Below are 21,320 nucleotides of genomic sequence, written 5' to 3' on the forward strand. Positions count from 1 at the left end.
CACATTTAAGGAGAGGCCTTTGGCTGGAATTCATTTCTGGCCCCTCTTCCTTGTCCAGAATAGTCTGAGCAGAGAAGAAAGCACTTATCTTTTTTAGAATATGACCTTACTTTCAAGTTTGTATTAGAGAAATATAAGTGTGGCGAGGCATCTCTCAGTGGCGTGCTTCGCTTGTCTTTTCTTATGTTTCCTTCTGTCACCACTTTCCTGCCTCTCCCCTCTTCTCTGATTTCCTCCCTCCACCTTCCACTTTGGGGCCGCCATCTGGGTCTCTTCCACCTCTCCTCCGGTCCTGTTTCTCTCTCCTCCTTCTCTCCATCTCTCGGTCCTGGCCCTTCTGCAAGCACGTCTTCTCGTGCCCACTCTGGGGGTGGAATGGAGGCGAGGTGTGGTAGGCAGGACGCCAAGTCACGTGCTGGAACAATGCTTCTCATCCAGGAGCCACACTCTCAAGTGGTTCTCACAGGAGAGGCTGTGCTGTCATCAGGAGATCATTGTAGTTCTTCCTTAGTTGTGGCTTTCTCCTCTCCACCAGATAGAGTCCCTCAGAAAGCTGAATGCTGCAGAGTGGCGTTGGCGAGGGCTGCGTAGATTCTCCCCAGTGTGCAAGGCTCAGATAGAACTTCCTGTTAGTGTAGGAGAGGAAAAGATTCAATAGGATGTAACTTGCCTTAAAAGTTCTTCTGGGAGTTCCTGTCTTGGCGCAATGGAAATGAATCCGACTAGGAACCGTGAGGTTGCGTGTTCCATCCCTGGCCTCGCTCAGTGGGTTAAGGATCCGGCGTTGCCGTGAGCTGTGGTGTAGGTCACAGATGCGGCTCGGATCTGATGTGGCTGTGGCTGTGGCATAGGCTGGCAGCTGTATCTCTGATTAGACTTCTAGCCTGGGAACCTCCATACACCACGGATGTGGCCCTAAAAAGACAAAAGACAAAAAAAAATAGCTCTTCTGTGGGCAACTAGATACTTCTGTTAATTTTTATTTATATGTTTATTTATTTATTTATTTATTTATTTATTTTCTTTTTATGGCCGCACCTGTCGCATATGGAAGTTCTCGGGCTAGGGGTCAAATAGGATCTGCAGCTGCCAGCCTGTGCCACAGCCACAGCAACGTAGGATCTGAGAAGTATCTGTGACCTACCCCGTGGCTTGCCTAGTTGGATTGATTCCTAGTCGGATCTTTTTTCTTTTTTTTTGTCTTTTTTTTGTCTTTTTTTGTTGTTGTTGTTATTGTTGCTATTTCTTGGGCCGCTCCCTCGGCATATGGAGGTTCCCAGGCTAGGGGTTGAATCGGAGCTGTAGCCACCGGCCTACGCCAGAGCCACAGCAACGCGGGATCCGAGCCGCGTCTGCAACCTACACCATAGCTCACGGCAACGCCGGATCGTTAACCCACTGAGCAAGGGCAGGGACCGAACCCACAACCTCATGGTTCCTAGTCGGATTCGTTAACCACTGCGCCATGACGGGAACTCCCCTAGTTGGATCTTAACCCACAGAGCAAGACCAGGGATGGGACCTGCATCCTCACAGAGACAGTGTCAGGTCCTTAACCCAGTGAGCCACAATGGGAATTTCACTTCTGTTAATTTTTAAATTGTCAACTATTAATAACAGGTAACTTGTAAGACTTAGTGGTTTATTAATAATATCAGACTTTAGAAAACATAAACCACTTCTACTTTCTTTAAAGATTATCTCTGATCAGATAGAGGCATATAGGAAGTACGTAATGAATGATTGTTAAGTGAATGCATAGAGGGATGTGTGAGGCTTGGAGCAGGGAAAGGCAAGGGCTGGACCCCAGAGAAGTGTGTCCCCCACCCCGTCCCTCCTTCTCACTCTCCACAGCAGAAGGCCGAGGATCTCTAAAAGCTCTAGAAAGGAAAAGGAGCTGCCCCTTCTGCATAGGCAGCCTCTCATGCCTGCCACACAGTGGGGAGAAGGCAGCTCTAGTGGCAACAGTGTCCTGCTCGTCTCTATCCCTTCACAGCCATTTGCAGGAACTTCTAGGAGCCTCTGGTGGCTCTGGAGGCTCCATACTTAGGGTTTCACTCAGCCCAGTCAGAGATAGAGAAGAACAGGGCAAGAAAAAAGAGGGCTGGGAGTTCCCGTTGTGGCTCAGTGGGTTAAGAACCTGACTAGCATTCGTGAGGATATGGGTTCGATCCCTGGCCTTGCTCAGTGGGTTAAGGATTCAGCATTGCCAAGAGATGCAGTGTAGGTCACAGATGCTGACTGGATCTGGCGTTCCTGTGGCTATAGCATAGGCTGGTAGCTATGACTCCAATTAGACCCCTAGCCTGGTGACTTGCATATACTGTGGGTACAGCCCTAAAAAGACAAAAATAATCATGAAAAAGAACAGGAGTTCCCATCATGGCTCAGTGGTTAACAAATCTGACCAGGAACCAAAAGGTTGTGGTTCGATCCCTGGCCTCGATCAGTGGGTTAAAGATCTGGCGTTGCAGTGAGCTGTGATGTAGGTTGCAGATGCAGCTCGGATCCCGAGTTGCTGTGGCTGTGGTGGAGGCCGGTGGCTGAGCTCCGATCAGACCCCTAGCCTGGGAACCTCCATATGCCATGGGTGTGGCCCTAGAAACAAACAAACAAACAAACAAGCAAAAAGAACAAAGAGGGTTGTGGTGGCTGTGGCTCGACCCTTACTCCCACCCCACAGCCTCCTGGAATCACCCCCAGGGCCCTAGGACGTGAACCTGGGCCTGAAGTGGAATTCCAGGCCTGTCCCAGGAAGGCAGCTGGACTAGCCCCATCACCGTACCTATGAGTGGGGACAGCTGTGGCCCCGTGGAGGCTGCCAGAGTGCTGAGGAGAGAGAGGGGCTGCGGCCCAGAGGGATTCTCTCTTTCCCACTCTCCATAGGTGAACGAATCCCTCCAACTGAGGTCGCGGGTGCAAGGGATGGAATCTTCGCTGGGACTGTTTTTTTCTAGGACAAGAAAAGAATGCATTTGCTTGTACTTTAATTCACAGAGCCTCTCAGATTCCAGCCAACATTTGTGAGGTGCTTATTATGGGCCAGGCACGAGTCCAAACAATTACATGCATTAATGCTCTTTTAATCCTCACAATAGCCCTGAGAGGTCAACGCTGCCATAGTCCCCATTTGAGGCCTGAGGAATCTGAGGCCCAGCAAGGTTAAGTCACTTACCCATGGCCACATAATGAGGAGGCAGGGCCAGAACTCAAAGCCAGAGAGCCCGGCTACAGAGCCTGAGCTTTCTACCACATCATGTCAACAAGGCAGTACCAGTAAAAGGAGGGAACCAACGCGGCTTGGAGAGGTTAACCAAGTGAATGTCCCCAGGAGCTTCAGCTAGCTGAACTGGCAATGGCCCTGAACCCAGACGGCCTGAAGCCAGAGCCTGTTCTTGACTTCAGCTACCCAAAGGGTGGCTCACAGCCCAGCAGCTCTGGCATCGCTGAGAGCATGTGTCTCAGGTCCACCCAGACCCACACTGACTCAACATCTGCATATTAACAAGATCCCCAGGGGATCATTTACACATTAAAGTTGGGGAAGGCAATAGGTCACAGCTCTCGCTGATGGGGAGTTAAAATGTTCAACCACACAGGTGAGCTGGGGGATGCCGGCTTTTCCAAATGTAGTTCGCTCTCTCGTCATCTAAAATTTCCAAGAGGCTGGGATGTGACTGTCCTTCCAAACCAAAAGGGTACACTACCTGGACAAAGAGAAAAAGAGGGGTTCCTTCAGCTCCAAAGAAAGAGCAGGGCTCTTAGGCCATCCCAGGGTGATTCATTGAAATCAGCCTAGGGCCATCTCGGAAGTGACAGTCCCCATGATACAGGCGTCCCATGACTCTGAAATTCTAGCGGTTTCCTCAAGTCCTAGAAATAAGTTTGCAATATTCTCTATTTCTATCTTCTTCAACTCTAACCTCATGGGGTATGTTTTGAGTGTGTGTGTGCGCGCGAGCATGTGTGTGTTTGAATGTATGTGTAAAAACATTAATGAATCAACGTTATATTAGCAGTTTCTCATATAATAGGAGAAGGTATTCATAGACTTGGAGAAAATGTGGGCCAGCAATCAGCTTGATTCACCATTTATTTTATTTTATTTTATTGTCTTTTGGGGGTGGCTACACCCATAGCACATGGAGGTTCCCAGCCTAGGGGTCAAATCAGAATTGTAGCCACCAGCCTACACCATAGCCACAGCAACACTGGATCCTCAACCTACACCCCAGCTCATGGCAACACTGGATCCTTAACCCACAGAGAGAGGCCAGGGATCAAACCCGTGTCCTCATAGCTACTAGTCAGGTTCATTAACTGCTGAGCCATGATGGGAACTCCTCTAGTCACCATTTAGAACGGGTTGTGAACTGGCAGCCTCCAGGCTCACTTTAGTCTGTAGATACATTTTGTTTGCCCAGTAAGTATAGGCATATACTGTAGTTTTTTATGAAGTGGGGATATGTGTCACATAAAAATCCAGGTTTTTGGTTTTTCTTGAAAGATCAGAGTATCTGGCAACACCAGGCCTGTGTTCTAGGATGGCAATAATTCACTGACTCTTTAATGGAAATGTTCGCTTTTAGAGTTCCTGTCATGGCTTGGTGGAAAGGAATCTGACTAGCATCCATGAGAACGCAGGTTTGATCCCTGGCCTCACTCAGTGAGTTAAGGACCCAGCATTGCCTTGAGCTGTGGTGTAGGCTGCAGACTTGGCTCAGATCTGGCGTTGCTGTGCCTGTGGTATAGGCCGGCAACTGTAGCTCTAATTCAACCCCTAGCCTGGGAATCTCCATATGCCACAAGTATGGCCCTAAATAGACCCCCCCCCCCAAAAAAAAAGAGAGAGAAAGAAAGAAATGTTCATTTTTTCATTGCCACCGTCCCCACCACTCCGTACTGTCTCCTTAATGCTGAAACCAAGTGTCAGTCCGGCTGTTGTTTTACCAATAATAGAGCCAAGAGAAAAATCAACCATTTCTGAGTTCCCGTCGTGGCACAGCGAAAACGAATCCAACTAGGAACCATGAGGTTGCAGGTTCAATCCCTGGCCTTGCTCGGTGGGTTAAGGATCTGGTGTTGCTGTGAGCTGTGGTGTAGATCACAGATGCGGCTCGATCCCGCATTGCTGTGGCTGTGGCGTAGGCCGGTGGCTACAGCTCTGATTCAACCCTTAGCCTGGGAACCTCCATATGCCGAGGGTGCTGCCCTAAAAAAGACAAAAAAATCAACCATTTCTTATATGTAAGACACCTTGACTCTTCACTCAATTATACCTCCTGCAGACATTTGAGTTGAGGTAACTGCTTTGGATAAAAGTTGGCACAGCTCCCCTGAGATGTACACTTTCCTCTAAATCTCTAAATATAACATGGTATTTTGGCTGACTCCTGAGCCAATTTGGAGGAATAATTTATTAGCAGTATGCTGCATGAATATTTATTGAGTTTCTACTGTGTTCCTAGCCCTGTGCGTGCCATGAAAAAAAAAATTAGTATTAGTTGAAGAAACAAGGCTTATTATACCTATGAAACGATGAGGGATCTTATGTTACATAAGACAGGTTATGAGCAAGTCTTGCCTGGGCAGGAAGGTGAGTGTACCTAGAAGATTAGGTAGGATTGAGAGTGGCATCAGGGGAAGGGAACAGAGAGAGATGAATAAGGCCTGGGGAAGGATACCTGAGGTGTGACCAGAGCAGAAGATTTGGGTCGGAGAAGAGGAGGAGGCAGAGGGCTCCCGTCTGAGGAAGAGAAGGTGATCGGGAGAGATGGGTAAGAGGTGGAAAGTTCCTGCAGGGTTATCCATGCCCAAATGAGTGGATGTGGCTAAAACTAGAACCTGGACGTACATAGGGAACTGGTTGCTGTTTCTGGAATGCGTCATGCTGTCTCACAGACTCTGTGTCTCTTCCTCCAATCCCTACCTCATCCGCTTTGGCCAGCCCACATGCACTCATCCTCTCTGACTCAGCTCAGATCCCAGGCCTTCCCAGACAGCTTCTGGGAAGGAGTGAGGCAGCCCTGTCTTTGTGCTCCAGTGGCACCCTTGGGCATGAGCTTTGAAAGTTGCCTGAGGAGAGATTTTGTCACTTGGGGATGTACCCATCTGACTCCACCAGCTTATAAACCCCTTGAAAGGAGTACCAGGTCTCTCTTCACTGTGAGTCCAGAGACTTCAAGAGGGTTTGGCACTTACCAAGTGCTCAGTGCATGTTTTTGAAGGAATACATGAATGAATGAATGAACTAGCGGCAGACTGCTGCAGTGGTCCAGGCAAGAGATGATAACGTGGCCTAGGGAAGGATCTGTGGGAGCAGAAGTGAGGTCAAGGATATGAGAAACATTTCGAAGAAAGATATTGGCAGGATGTGGTGTCAAATGGACGCTGGTGGCCAAAGGTCCCACAGGAGCTCAACCCAAGGTGCGGAGGATGATGGCGACTCCGTCAGCATCAGGAAAGTTGGGGCGGGGAGTGGGAGGGACTTATTCCTAGATCCGAAAGGCAGAACGTTCTGAGACAAGGGTGCCCTGGGCCCTCCATTACCTGAGCTGTGCTTTTTGTTCTCGGTCTTTTTGCTGCTCCTGGAACTCCAGCCATTTCAGGATCAAGGAAATGAAGGTCAAAAAACAAAACAAACAAACAAAAAAAGAATAGAGCATGAAACTCTCATTTCAAATTTTATGTCAAGCTATATTTTTCCTGACGCAACCAAAGCTTTACAGGCAGATATAAATATGAAAAAGGCCAGCTGTGGCTATATGGGGTATGCGTGATGCACATTAAAGTCCCAGATGAAAAAACAGGGAAGGGGAGGTGGGCTGGGGTGGGGTTTGAGGAACACAGCCCACGCTGCTGACTTTGCTGAGGTGGAGGGGGTGTGACTCCATCTGTTTGGTCTTGCATCTCAACCATTTTATTTTAGTTGCTGTAAGTTGCATACTGTTGCCAATATGCCAAGAACTGCTATAACAGCACACAGACCAGAACCTGCCTAAATAAGCAGGAAAATCATCACGCAGGGCTTCATTCTGGGACGTTAAAGAGACGAAACGACATGTCTGTACAAAACAATTATTGAGCCAGGGAAGCAAAAATTAAATGTTCCCCGTTTCTCAAATCGCTCTGATCCATTTTGTGTATGACAGCCCAGACTTGGTTGCCATAGCTTCCTGGCTGGTCTCGCCACACCTACCCGCCCTCTCTTCAAATCACTGTCACTGCAAGAGCCAGCATGACCTTTTAAAAATGTAAATTGGATCACGTCACTTCCCTGTTTAAAATGCTGCTAAATCTCCTGTTACACTTAAAGTCTAAATGCGTTTGCATGGTTTCCCAGGCCCTGCGGGGCTTGGTGCTGGCCGCATCTATGGATGTCCTCCTACCACCGCCCCTACTAACCCACTGGCCTTTCTTCCCTCTCTCTGCACTCGCCAAGCTTCCTCCTCTGGTCGAAGCCTTAGTCTTACACCCGTTCTTTTCCTTACCCCACACTGGTTCCTCCACCCTTTATCAGGCTTCTGTGTGTTTCTCCTTCAGGTCTTAGAATCTTCTGACCTTCTGGAGATATTAAAAGCTGTCTGTGCCAGAAAGTGCCAGGAGGCCTCCAGCATCCCCTTTCCCTTCTCCCTTGGGCAGAGCATCCAATTTTGTGTTGGGCCCAAGGCCATGTGGGAGGAAGGATGCATTTCCCAGCTTCCTTTGCAGCTGGCTGTGGCCATGTGACTGACTTGTGGCCATTGAGACATAAACAGAAGCCGTCCTTCCCAGAGTAATAAAGAAAATCTGTGATTTAGGGGAGTTCCCGTCATGGCGCAGTGGTTAACGAATCCGACTAGGAACCATGAGGTTGCGGGTTCGATCCCTGCCCTTGCTCAGTGGGTTAACGATCCGGCATTGCCGGGAGCTGTGGTGTAGGTTGCAGACGCGGCTCGGATCCCGCATTGCTGTGGCTCTGGTGTAGGCCGGTGGGTACAGCTCCGATTGGACCCCTAGCCTGGGAACCTCCATATGCCGTGGGAGCGGCCCAAAGAAATAGCAAAAAGACAAAAAAAAAAAAAGAAAAAAGAAAAGAAAATCTGTGATTTAATGTTTTGAAATAGTCAAAAAGTTGCTTCAGAATATCCTGCCCTGGAGTTTCCATTGTGGCTCAGCAGTCATGAACTATACTACCATCCATGAGGACTTGGGTTTGATCCCTGGCCTTGCTCAGTGGGTTAAGAATCTGGCATTGCCATGAGCTGTGGTGTGGGTTGCAGGCGATGCTCAGATCTGGCATTGCTGTAGCTGTGGCACAGGCCAAGGGCTACAGCTCTAATTCGACCCCTAGCCTGGGAACTTCTATGTGCCACAGGCGCAACCCTAAAAAGCAAAAAATTTTTAAAAATCTTGCATCTTGCTCTTGTTAGAGTCCAAGCTCTCCAGCTCAGCAAGGGGACCTCTTACTCTGAAATTTCTTCATTGCAGATCTCTGTATGACATACAGAATGAGGAGCCCCAGTATATATTCTTTAACAGCAAGCCATTAAGAAGCCTTTTTCTTTTGTTAATACTTTTCTCCTCCCGTCCCAGTTTAGAATTAATAATACAAGTTAATGTTCATTGACACTTATTTGTTCATTTATTAATTTGACAACTTCTTGGAGAGTTTATTTAGATCTGCCTCCAAATCTGCTGAAGCCGGGTCAAGCACTTGACGCATGTGAGCTCATTTAATCCTAACAGTACCTGGGAGAGGCTGGCACTACCGTAATCTCCATTTTACAGGTCTGAAAACTGAGGCCTGGCAGAGTGAGGCAATGTGCCCAAGAGCTCACAGTCAGAGCAGTGACTCTGATAAGAGATCGCCTCCTTTGTTCTCCCGGTTTTCAGCTTATGACCGGCACTCACAGAGAGATATTTCTTTTTTTTGGTTCCGTCACTGAGCTACTGGTCTCTATTATGACAAAAAATTTCCTTTTATGTGACACCTTGTTTTTCTCTCCTGGTGACATTTACTCATTTACCTCTGTTCTCCCTTTTCTTCAACACTGCAAATCAAGCTCACCAGGACCCTGGTTCCCACCTCACCTTTGCTCTCGGGCCGTGGTTCCCTGCGGTCTAAGGGCTCTGGACTTCTGTCTCTCTCATACCAACCAGTTCAACACTCAACCCTAAGTCACCTGCACCTACAGGGACACCTTCAGGCATGGAGAAGACAGGCCTGCACAATGACAATACCAGCGGCATATGGAAGTCCCCAGGCTAGGGGTCCAATTGGAACTGTAGCTGCCGGCCTACACCACGGCCACAGTAACACCAGACCTGAACCGTGTCTGATCTACACCATGGCTCAGGGCAACGCCAGATCCTTAACCGACTGAGCAAGGCCAGGGATCGAACCCGCAACCTCATGGTTCCTAGTCGGATTCATTTCCACTGCACCATGATGGGAACTCCAGAAAACTTTTTTTATAAAAATCACCACGGAACATCCATAAAGTCCAAGCAGGGGCCAGGTAAGTAGGTAAAGAACCCAATGGTAGATGAGGTTTTAAATAATGTTTGGGTTATTTCTCTGCAGGACTAGGAGCTCGGTTAGAAATTAGGTTTTACTTCCCGACTAGTGTTGCTAATTTATTCTTACCACCAAAGAAGTTACTTTTCATTTTTTAGAAAATTCCTCCTCTTGGAGTTCCCGTCGTGGCGCAGTGGTTAACGAATCCGACTAGGAACCATAAGGTTGCGGGTTCGATCCCTGCCCTTGCTCAGTGGGTTAACGATCCGGCGTTGCCGTGCGCTGTGGTGTAGGTTGCAGACGCGGCTCGGATCCCGCGTTGCTGTGGCTCTGGCATAGGCCGGTGGCTACAGCTCCGATTAGACCCCTAGCCTGGGCACCTCCATATGCCGCAGGAGTGGCCCAAGAAATGCCAAAAAGACAAAAAAAAAAAAAAGAAAAGAAAAAAGAAAATTCCTCCTCTGGAGTCAAGCCCATGAAGCTTGTGGAGAAGAATTAGGCCAAGAGACCAGGAAAAGGTTGTCCTGAGTCAAGGAGAGAGACTGGGTACCAGGGGCAGTCCCCCATGCCCCACCCATGCCCATTAACCAAGTGACTGGGTTTCTGGATTTCACAGTGCAGACCGTCTGGCTGCAGGGGGGGAGGTCGGGCTGGCTGGCTTTGGGTCGGGTACCTGAACTGGTTGTGCTGGTGCAAGTCGGCAAAAATCTGAGAGAGGGCCTCACTCTCGCCCTTGGCCATCAGCTGCATGAGGCTCTCGCTGGGCTGGGAGGCTTGGGGTTTCTTCTGTACTAACTAGAGGGGAGAAAGAAAAAAAGCAAAACCAACTGGTAAGGCCTTAGCGTCTCTGCATTTTCTCATATCATGACCCAGATCCCGAAGTGTTAGAACTCAAGCTGTTCCATGGAACAGGGCCACGCCAGCTCCTCGGAGAGAGGCCATTCTGAGACCGCATCTGTTTGTTTATACCCCCGTACTGTTATACGGATCCTTTGGTGTCTAAGGATAATGTGATCATTGAATACTTTAAACATAATTTAGTAGATAACCTATTCTTATGCCTATATATGTTATTGAATAGCCTACTAATATAAACTTTAGTTAAGATTATGTTACTTGGTTTTATATTTAAGTGGAGCATGATTAAATATTTATTTTAGGAATTTAACAGTTTTCAAAATCATTTCTCTAAGAAACATCCCATCCTGAGCTCCTTTTTATGCCAGGGTAAAACTGCTTTTTTTCCTGTCGCCCACAGATGCCCCAGTTGTACACGCTGCTCATATTCATTCAAAATTTATTGAATATCAACTATGTGCCAAGCACTGGGGAATCTCAGTGAAGAAAACAGATGAATCTCAGCCTTCATGGCGTTTAAAGCTGTAGCTCAAGTCAGGCTTGTGTTCATCACACTCCAAGTCCTGGGGCAAAAAGGCCCAGCTGGCGTCCCTGAATTCTATCAAATATTTAAAGCAGTAGTAGGGCATTCCCTTTGTGGCTCAGCAGTTATCGAGCCTGACTAGGATCCATGAGGATGTGGATTTTTGCTCAGTAGGTTAATGATCCGGCGATGCCCTGAGCTGTGGTGTGGGTCGAAGATGAGGCTCGGATCCCACGTTGCTGTGGCTGTGGTGTAGGCGAGTGGCTGTAGCTCCGATGCCACCCCTAACCTGGGAACTTCCAAATGCCATGGGTGCAGCCCCCCCCCCAAAAGGTAGTAGTAATAGCAATTCTTTACAAACTGAGAAATAGAGGAGGAAGGAACACTTCCCAAATTACTCAACAAGGCTAGTATTACTCTATGCCAAAGCCAGGCTATCACGAGGAAAGTACAGACCAGTATCTCTAATGAACATAGACACAAAAGTCCTTAACAAAGTGCTAGCAAATGAAATCCATTAATATATAGAAAGGAGTATATACAGCAGTGACCAAGTAGGGTTTATTGCCGGAACAGAAGATTGGTTCAACATCTAAAAATCAGTTAATATAATAAATTATATTAATAGAATCAAGGACTAACTACATGATCATCTCGGTAGATGCAGAAAAAGCATTTAGCAAGATCTAATACCAATTCATGATAAAACCTCTCAACAAACAGGGAATAGAGGGAACTTCCTCAACTTGATAAAGGGCATCTACAAAAATGCCACGGTTAGCAGCAATGCTTAATGAAACACTGACTGTTTTCCCTAAAACCAGGAACAAGGCAAGGAAGGCAAGGAGTCTACTTTTGCCGCGTCTATTAAATATTGTACTGAAGGTTTTTTTTTTTTGGTCTTTTTGCCTTTTCTAAGGCTGCTCCCGTGGCATACGGAGGTCCCAGGCTAGGGGTCCCATTGGAGCTGTAGCTGCTGGCCTACACCGCAGCCACAGCCACACCAGATCCAAGCCACGTCTGCGACCTACACCACAGCTAACAGGCAACGCCGGATCCTCAACCCACTGAGCAAGTCCAGGGATTGAACTGCAACCTCATGGTTCCTAGAGGAATTCGTTAACCACTGCGCCATGACAGGAACTCCAGTACTGAAGGTTCTAATTAATACAATAAGACAATAAATAAGCATATGGATCCAAATTGGAAATGAAGTTAAGTGACTTTATTACAGATGACATGAATATATGTGTGTATGTTTATAGAAAAGTCCCAAGGAATCCACAAAAACTGCTGCAACTAATGAATAAGGTTAATACACAAAAATCAATTCTATTTCTATACCTCCAAAGAATGATGCAAAAACTAAATTAAGAAAATACAATTCTGCTCATAATAATAACAACAAAATCAAATACTCAGGAATAAATTTAACGAAAGAAGTGCAGAATTTGTATATGAAAGCTACAAAACATCACTAAGGGAAATTAAAGAAGAATGGAATGGGGGTTCCCGTTGTGGCTCAGCAGAAATGAATCTGACTAGTATCCATGAGGATGTAGGTTCAATCCCTGGCCTTGCTCAGTGGGTTAAGGAGCTGGCATTGCTGTGAGCTGTGATGTAGGCTACAGATGCAGCTCAGCTCCTGTGTTGCTGTGGCTGTGGCATACGCTGGCAGCTGCAGCTCTGATTAGACCCTTAGCCTGGGAACTTTCGTATGTTGAAGGTTTGGCCCTAAAAAATAAAACAAGACAAAACAAACAAACAAAACATGTCATTGTCAAAATTCCAGTGGGCTTTTTTTGGGTGTAGAAATTAATAAGCTGATCCTAAAATTTACATGGAAATGCAAAGGATCTGGAATAGCCAAAACAATTTGAAAAAGAACAAAACTGAAAAACTTGTATCACTCAGTTACAAAACTTACTATAAAGCTACGTTAATCAAGACATTGTGGTGTTGGTGTGAGAATAGGCAAACAGATTAATGGAACGGAATTGAGATGCCAAAAATAAGTCCTTACATTTATGGTCAATTGATTTTTGGCAAAGATGTCAAGAGAGCTAAATGGGGAAATGATAGTCTTTACAACAAATGCAAAATGGTACAGTCACTTTGGAAAACAGTTTGCCAGTTTAAATAAATTTACCATATGACCCAGTAATTTCATTCCTTGGAATCTATCCAAGACAAATGAAAACATATTTATACAAAAACTCATACACAATTTTTATAACAGCCTTATTCCTAATAGCCCCAAACTGGAAACATTCTAAATGTCCATCAGCTGGTGACCAAACAACATGTATATCTATACAGTGGAATACTATTCAGCAATTAAAAGGAATGAATTATTGATAATCTGTGTCTGTCATTCAGCTAGCCCAATGCTACGATGTAGATGAACTTGAAAAACATTACGCTAAGTGAAATAAGACTCTATACTACAGGATTCCATTTACATGAACTGTCTCAGAAATATGAGGTTGAAAACAGATGAAAGGGTCGCCTGGGGCAGAATGCAGGAACAGGGAATGACTGCAAATGGGCATGACAGAACTTTTTGGGTTGACAGAACTGTTCTAAAGCTGAGTTGTGGTGATGGTTGTGCAGCTCTATACAGTTACTGAAAGTGTTGAACTGCACACTGATGATGAGCGAAATTTAATCAGTAAAGCTGATTTTAAAAGGCCTAAGGCAAGGCTCACCTTCCCAGGGTGCTCCCCCACCCGCTCCACAGCTCAGCTCTGGCCTTGGCTGGAGGTCGCAGTGGCGCCCACTTACCTTAGCGTCTCCTGAGGGACTGCAGCTGTTCTTGGGCACCAGGCAGTGAGTGACACGAATTCTAGGGTCTTTGGTGGTGATGGACAGGCCATTCTGCAGAATTTGAACCAGTCGGATCCAGAAGTGGAAGACCGCCTCAGGATGGTCGGGGTGGAGCCTGAGGTAGTAGATCTTCTCCATGACGGTTCTCAAGCGCAGGACGCGCTGAAGACGGTCGCAGACCTGGAGCTCCACAAACTTCAGTGGGAGAATCCTGAAGATGCAAGGGAAGACACACTGGCAACCCAGTGCTTCTGATCCAACCCTGTCGTCATTAAAATGAGGGTGTCTCCTTCAGGACTGAGGCTTTTGGGGGGTAGGAGAGAGCCCGCTTAGCATAGTGGTGCTCAAACTTTGGGGAGATCAGATTCACCTGGGGAGCATGTTTAAAATGTGGACACCTGGGATCGGTGGTGTCTTGGGTGTACTGGGACAGAGGTTTGAGCCCTGACCTGACACAGTGGGCTAAGGATCTGGTGTTGCCACAGCTGCGGCTTAGGTCGCAACTATGGCTCGGATCTGATCCCTGGCCTGGGAGCTCCATGTGCCGCGGGGTGGCCAAAAAAAGAAAAACATAAATAAAATGCAGACACCCAAAGATAACCCCAAAGATTCAGATTCAGTAGGTCTGGGGTGTGGCCTCGGAGCCTGCATTTTAACCTCCACCCATTTTGCTGGGATTCTCACGCTGATGTTCCCTGGGTCCTGCCTGAGAGACAAACTAGGAGTAAGGTAGCCGTGACCTCAGCGTATGAAGTTCCTGGGCCAGGGATTGAACCTGAGCCATAGCAGTGACAATGCCAGTTCCCTGTAAGAGAACTCCTCAATTTCCTTCTTGGTAGCACAAAGGGAGCTGGCCGCCTCTGCCTCGGAGTTGGTCCCGCGGTCCAGGTCGATCCTTCATTGACCTTAATGCCTCAATTCCTCTTCCCAAAGGAGCTAAGGTTCAAGGAGCTGGCTTTGGATCTAATATTAATCAGCTGGGACTGCACTGTGCTTGCTGCAGGTATGCCTAGAACATAGTGGAGCAATGAGGGGTTTGCCTGGACTTCTGGGAATATCTAGAGATTCCTGAGCTTTCCTACCAGAATCCTTGAAGAGGTTCAAACAACTGAAAAGGCTGTTTCATCCCGGACAAGCACGTCACTAGATGTTACAGTTCCAAGCAGGACTTCATCCCACTCATGTTACCGTTAGGAAAACTGAGTTGCAGCAAGTAACTGGTGGCTCAAAAATTATTCAAGTCTAGGAGTTACTACTGTGGCTCAGCGGTAACAAACGTAACTAGTATCTATGATGATGGGGGTTCGATCCCTGGCCTCACTCAGTGGGTTAAGGATCCGGCGTTGCCGTGAGCTGTGGGGTAGGTCGCAGATAAGGCTCAGATCCTGCGTGGCTGTGGCTGTGGCTGTGGCCAGCAGCTACAGCTCCAATTCGGCCCCTGTCCTGGGAATTTACATATGCTGTGGGTGTGGCCCTAAAAAGACAAAAAAAAAAAATCATTTGAGTCTAGTTAGTTGCATACCAAGGACTAGAATCTGCATCTCCCAATGAGTGCTTCATCTGCCAGATCTCCTGGCTTCCTTGCCCCTTGGCCAAAAGTGGAGAGAATTCCTAAGAATTCAGTGGAGTGAATGCAGTGAGAAGGAAAGTGGGCATGTAGACTGGCCCTCACTCCTGTCCTCGCTATGCCCCCCAATTACCCCACTTGGCCTTGATGCTTCTGGTGCACCTACTATCTTGGGTTACTGTTGTCTAAAGACAAAACCAGTGTCACTGCTGATGCCTTCTCTGCTTTCTCCCACCTTGCGTTTAGTCACAAGCAGCCTCTGCTTTGGTTTCGTACCTCGCCCTCCTTGATCCTCGCGCCCATCCATTGTGCTCACCTCTTCAGGACGATCTTGGGGGCTGCAGATGGTCTGTTCCATGTCTGGCTCTGCCCTTGGTGCCATTTGACGCTGGCCATGAGGAGGATGTTGGGAAGAGGCAGGCAGGGCACGGAGGAGGTCACCCCAAGGGCCATGGTATTGGAAGCTTTGTAGATGTCTATCCAGCTCCTGCCCTTTTTGACCTGCGAAGCAGCCCCCCCCCGCCCCCCGGCATAGTGTGAGCATTCAGCAGAAGCAGCAGTACGTCTTAGGTGAGCGTTTCTCAAACCCAACACTGTGCACACTGGGGCTGGAAAATTCTTTGAGGGGAGAAGGCCCTCCTGTTCCCTGTAGGATGTTTAGCAGCACCCATGGCCTCTACGCAGGAGATGCCAATAGCAATCTCCACTCCATCCCCCCAAATTGTGACAACCCAAAATGTCTACAGACATTGCCAAATGCCCGTCGGTGGTGGCGGGTGGGGGGGGGGGGCAATAGCATCACTTGCTAAGCAGCTCAGTTTTAACCCATATGGCCTAAACAACTGTAACAGTATTTACACTACTTACTATTAGAAATTGCTCACAAGAACCACACCCCTGGAGTTCCCTGATGTGTATCACACTTTTGTGAATCCTCCCCAGGCTGTTTCCCAGCTTTTCTTTGAAAAACATATCCTCTGGCCCTTCTTTGAGGAGCCCTATTACCTCCTGCACATTTTCTGCACTGTCAGGTCCCTGTAATTCCTGGGTTCTGTGGATGCTGGGTTCCCTTGGCTCAGGAGAGCCCAGGGAAGGAAGCAAAAAGGCACCGAATGCCGCTTTACTAAGGCCTTTGCCTCCCATGTCTCATGGGAAACTGGGGTTCAGGGTGTGCAGGCCACGTGCACAATGACGCCTCCTGAGAAGAAAGCAGTGGACTCAACTCTGAGCCCAGATCTCTCTGGATGTCCAATGCCTATTCTTTCACCCATTAGCATTTCTGTTCCAAACCCTCAAAGGGCATCTCATTATGCGGCCTTTGTTCATCTGAAATGGGCTGACAGCCTGGAGGAGGAAGCAAACTGAGGAAGGAAGCAAACATCAAATCCTCCACTCAGAGCAGCGAACCCTCGACCTCCCTCCCAGAGTGACTGCAGGAGAAAACCTGTGGGGGGCTCTGCCCAGTCGGGGTCGGGTGGGGGTAGCCTTGCATTCAGTTCCTCTCTGCCTCCGTTGTCACTCCACTCCAGGTCCAGGGACAGACTGTTTGGTTACACGGTGCGAACGGATTTAGAAGAATCAAGAAGTGCCATTCGGAGCTGCCCAAGAGTACCTGGACAAAGTTGCTTTCAAACATCACTGATTCAGGAAACAGGCTGAATTCTGGAGAATGAACCATCTGGCAGAGCAGTCCCTCCTCCACACCCAGGCCCACTCCAGGATTTGGTTCCCCATCCACAGGAAAGAGGCCCCTGAATTCTTCCCAGGCATTCAGGGAAGGGAAGGTTGGATAGGATCTTGTGACTTTGACCGTCTTCTTTGATTTGTTCCAAGTCTGTCTTTGTGGAACTGATGACATTTCGGCACATGCTCAGGGGCCCACAGCACGTTTGTCCGGAGATCTCTCTCTTCCCTCCTGGCCTTGGGCAGCTGGCCAAGTCCTGGGACAGCCAATCAGCTCACAATGATGAATGGATGACATCATGAAAAACCAGGGCAGGCCTGCAGGAAAGGGAAATGCAGAGAAGGAAATGCTTTTACAGCCTGTTTAAAGCCCTGACGTGCCCCAGCCCTTCTCAGGACCTGAGGACACAGCTCCCCCAGAACTTGCTGAGAAAGCACTGAACCAGGCAGAAAGCAAAGAAGGATGGCTATTGGGAAGCTCCTTCCGCTGCTAAAGAAAAATACTCTCCCTGCCTTCCAACCCTCCCTTCCGCAGAATGCAACCCATGCCCAAAGGGTTTTTTTTATTTAAAAAATTTTTTTTTTTTTTGTCTTTTTGCTATTTCTTGGGCCGCACCCGCGGCATATGGAGGTTCCCAGGCTAGGGGTCTAATCGGAGCTGTAGCCTACGCCAGAGCCACAGCAACACGGGATCCGAGCTGCGTCTGCAAGCTACACCACAGCTCACGGCAACGCCGGATCGTTAACCCACTGAGCAAGGGCAGGGACCGAACCCGCAACCTCATGGTTCCTAGTCGGATTCGTTAACCACTGCGCCACGACGGGAACTCCCCAAAGGGTTTTTTAAGGGCTGCTGTCGATTTAAAGCCCAGTCCTCTTGAGCTTTGTACCACATGGGCCCCACATGCTGCCCCGGTTTATCTGCAATCGCCTTTGCTGATTCTGGAGGGAGTTGCAGGGCTGTAGGCGCCTGCTCTGTGCTCTGCTATGGCTGGCTGACAACTTCTGCAGGCCTGATTTCCCCGAGGAGGTCAAAATGAAAGAACAGTAGAAAAAGGCAGTTTCTTACCCAGAGGCTGGCTTGGTAAGGTGCCAGCTGAGAGGACAAGAATCCCGAGGAGCAGCTCTGCTGGGTGGACAAGCCCTTCCCCATCTCAGACAGAGACAGTGTGCCTCATTCCCGGGCCAGAGGAAGCCGGAGCCTGAATCTTAGGGCAGTTGGGTCAGAGGCAAAAAACCAAGCAGGCTGACCACTATCCAAGTTTCTTTCTGGGAGAAATCTGACTCTAATTTGGACAAAATTCCAGACTTTATTAACCATCAAGGTCGAACACAATCAATTTAGAAAAGCAATTTGACAACCAACATGTGCAAAGGATAAGCATGGAGGTTTACTTTTGTACTTCATTATCAAGTCTCGGAGAAGGCCCGAAACTTGAGGCTCTCCTTATCCGATTCTATCAGCCCCCTCTCCTGGTCGATTCCATTACACCCCTGCTCTATCAGCTCCCTTGTGGGTACAGCAACTTCTGCACTCACACTCCTCGTTTCCTTTTGTTCACCATGTGGGGAAAGTTTTCTCTACGGTAATATTCTCTAAGGATGGGGTCGGAGACTGCATCCCGCGGTGGACATTTCCCTGCAAACAACACACAGTACAAAAGTGAGAGCGACCAAGACTCCGAAGTGATGCTTTTCATTGTTTGACGCGTACCTGCAACAGTAAAGCTTATTGGCTTAGATATAAGGTGTGGATATGTTTGGCCGTGGAGACACTCAGAAGTTCCCTGCAATATGGAAGATGACTTTTTCTCTTTTCCACGCAAGCCTGCTGAGCCCATTTCTGTGGTGTGTAGAGGGCGGGGTGTTTTTTAGCATTCAGTCTAGATAGCTAATCGTGAGGAATCAAGCTTTTAGCTCTAACCAAAATGCTAAGCAGTGAGAGCTGGTGCTTGAAGGTTCTACTCCTTCCTACCTGCCTCCATCAAACCTCAAAAACTCGTACATTGAATCTTAAAAAACCTTTTGACAGATACTTAGTTGTCAATCTCAATGTCCATTCTCTCCATCCCTTTAGTAATAGAATGTTTGATTTTTAGTTGGGTATGAGTTTCTGGAAAAAGATTACATGTCCTGGCCTTCCTTACAGCTAGGTACGGCCACAGATCTAAAAGAGATGTAAGCTCAAGTGCTGGGTAAAATTTCTGATGAATCACTGTGGGAAGAGGGCAGGCTCTTTTTTCACTCCTTGTTTTTCCCTTCTGGCTAGAATACTGATGACTGCTGGAGCTTGAGCAGCCCTATTGGGCCATGAAGTGGCATGCTAAGGATGGTAGCATAGCAAGATGAAAGGGCTCCAGTTCCTTGAGGATCATGAAGTTATCAGACTAGTCCTGACCTCTGTACCTCCAGACTTCTTTCAAATATGAGGGAAATAAAAAAGGCTTTTCTGTGATTTTGAGCCAGACTTAAAACTAGTTAATAAATCTATATAAAACGCCTATCATTTGATTGTGATGATCATCGTACAACTACAGGTGTGATAAATTCATTGAGTAATTAAAAAAATAAAATTAAAAAAAACTCCCATCTATTCTTCTGGACTGATTTTACAGGAAAGGCTGGTACTATTTACCAGTAATTCTAAGCAATGAAGAAAATAGTGTTAATTTGCAATAAGTTAGGAACTTAATGGCAAACATATAACTTCTGGAAAAAGTTGTATAAATATATGAAGTTCCCATTGTGGCTCAGCTGTTAACACATCTAACTAGCATCCATGAGGACGCAGGTTCCATCCCTGGCCTTGCTAAATGGGTTAAGGATCCAGCGATACCGTGAGCTGAGCTGTGGTATAGGTTGCAGATGTAGCTTGGATCCTGCATTGCTGTGGCCGTGGTGTAGGCCGACAGCTGTAGCTCCAACCGGACCCCTAGCCTGGAAACCTCCACATGCCTCGGGTGCAGCCCTAAGAAGAAAAAAAAAAAAAAAAAGAAGAAGAAGTTGTATATATATTCCAATACTATGAGTAACTCACTGATTTTGTTTTGCTGTGTATACAGTGATGTTGGTGCTGCCCCAACTGTTGACTTTTGCATATTGACTGATGTGCGCTTTGGTGAGCGTCTCCTTGATTGTGTCGAGTGTCCTTTGGTTTGAGGCTAAAGTCACTTTGGCAAGGTTAGGTATCATTTCAAAACCTGCTCAGAAATGACCACAATATCTGGTTGTCAGTTGCGGCTGAGGCCAGGCTTTGTGGAGCTTAAAGCTTATGCAGTTTCGGAGACTCTTAACAAATAAAAGACTGGGGGGAGGGGCATGCCAGGAGTTATTCTTTAATGGGTACAGGGTTTCAATTTGGAAAGATGACCAAGTCTTGGAAATCAGAGGTGGTGATGTATACACAACAATGTGAATATTATGCGGAGTTCCCATCGTGTCGCAGTGAAAACGAATCCGACTAGGAACTGTGGGGTTTCCAGGTTCGATTCCTGGCCTCGCTCAGTGGGTTAAGGATCCAGTGTTGCCGTGAGCTGTGGTGTAAGTCGCAGACACGGCTCGGATCTGGCGTTGCTGTGGCTGTGGCGTAGGCTGGTAGCTGCAGCTCCAATTAGACCCTTAGCCTGGGAACGTCCACATGCGGTGGGTGCAGCCCTAAAAAAAAAAAAAAAAAAAAAGACAATGTGAATGTTATGTAATGCCACTGAACTGTAAATCCAAAAATAGGTTAAAATAGAAACTTTTACATTATGTATATTTTATCACAATAAAAAAATTCTGGGAGTTCCCGTCATGGCGCAGTGGTTAACGAATTCCGACTAGGAACCATGAGGTTGCGGGTTCAGTCCCTGCCCTTGCTCATTGGGTTAACCATCCAGCATTGCCGTGAGCTGTGGTGTAGGTTGCAGACGCGGCTCGGATCCCGCGTTGCTGTGGCTCTGGCGTAGGCTGGTGGCTACAGCTCCGATTCGACCCCTAGCCTGGGAACCTCCATGTGCCGCGGGAGCGGCCCAAAGAAATAGCAAAAAGACCAAAAAAAAAATTCTGGAGCATTAAAAGATCCTACAAAATTATGGTACAAAATTACTAGAGGACCTGGAGTTCCTGTTGTGGTGCAACAGAAACGAATCCGACTAGCAACCATGAGGTTGCAGGTTCAATCCCTGGCCTCCCTCAGTGGGTTAAAGATCTGGCATTACTATGGCTGTGGTGTAGGCCAGCAGCAACAGCTCCAATTAGACCCCTAGCCTGGGAACCTCCATATGCCTCAGGTGAGGCCCTAAAAAGACAAAAAAAAAAAAAAAAAAGGAAAATTACTAGAGGACCAGAGTGCTCGTCATGGAGCAGCAGAAATGAATCCGATT

General features: G+C 47.5%; 1 protein-coding gene across 1 annotated transcript; it reads right to left on the reverse strand.

The window, feature by feature from the left end:
- Positions 1-200: 200 nt before the first annotated feature.
- On the reverse strand, positions 201-17,265 carry GARIN1B (golgi associated RAB2 interactor 1B). Its single transcript, XM_047763480.1, has 7 exons — positions 16,886-17,265; positions 15,590-15,774; positions 13,665-13,917; positions 10,173-10,294; positions 6,550-6,593; positions 2,786-2,953; positions 201-626 (listed from the first exon to the last, which is right to left on the reverse strand). Exons 1-7 carry the CDS (start codon positions 17,129-17,131, stop codon positions 613-615), a joined length of 1,032 nt encoding a protein of 343 aa, XP_047619436.1. The 5' UTR covers positions 17,132-17,265; the 3' UTR covers positions 201-612.
- Positions 17,266-21,320: the final 4,055 nt, after the last annotated feature.

This window comes from Phacochoerus africanus, chromosome 16 (assembly GCF_016906955.1).
Source record: "Phacochoerus africanus isolate WHEZ1 chromosome 16, ROS_Pafr_v1, whole genome shotgun sequence".
NCBI lineage: Eukaryota > Metazoa > Chordata > Mammalia > Artiodactyla > Suidae > Phacochoerus > Phacochoerus africanus.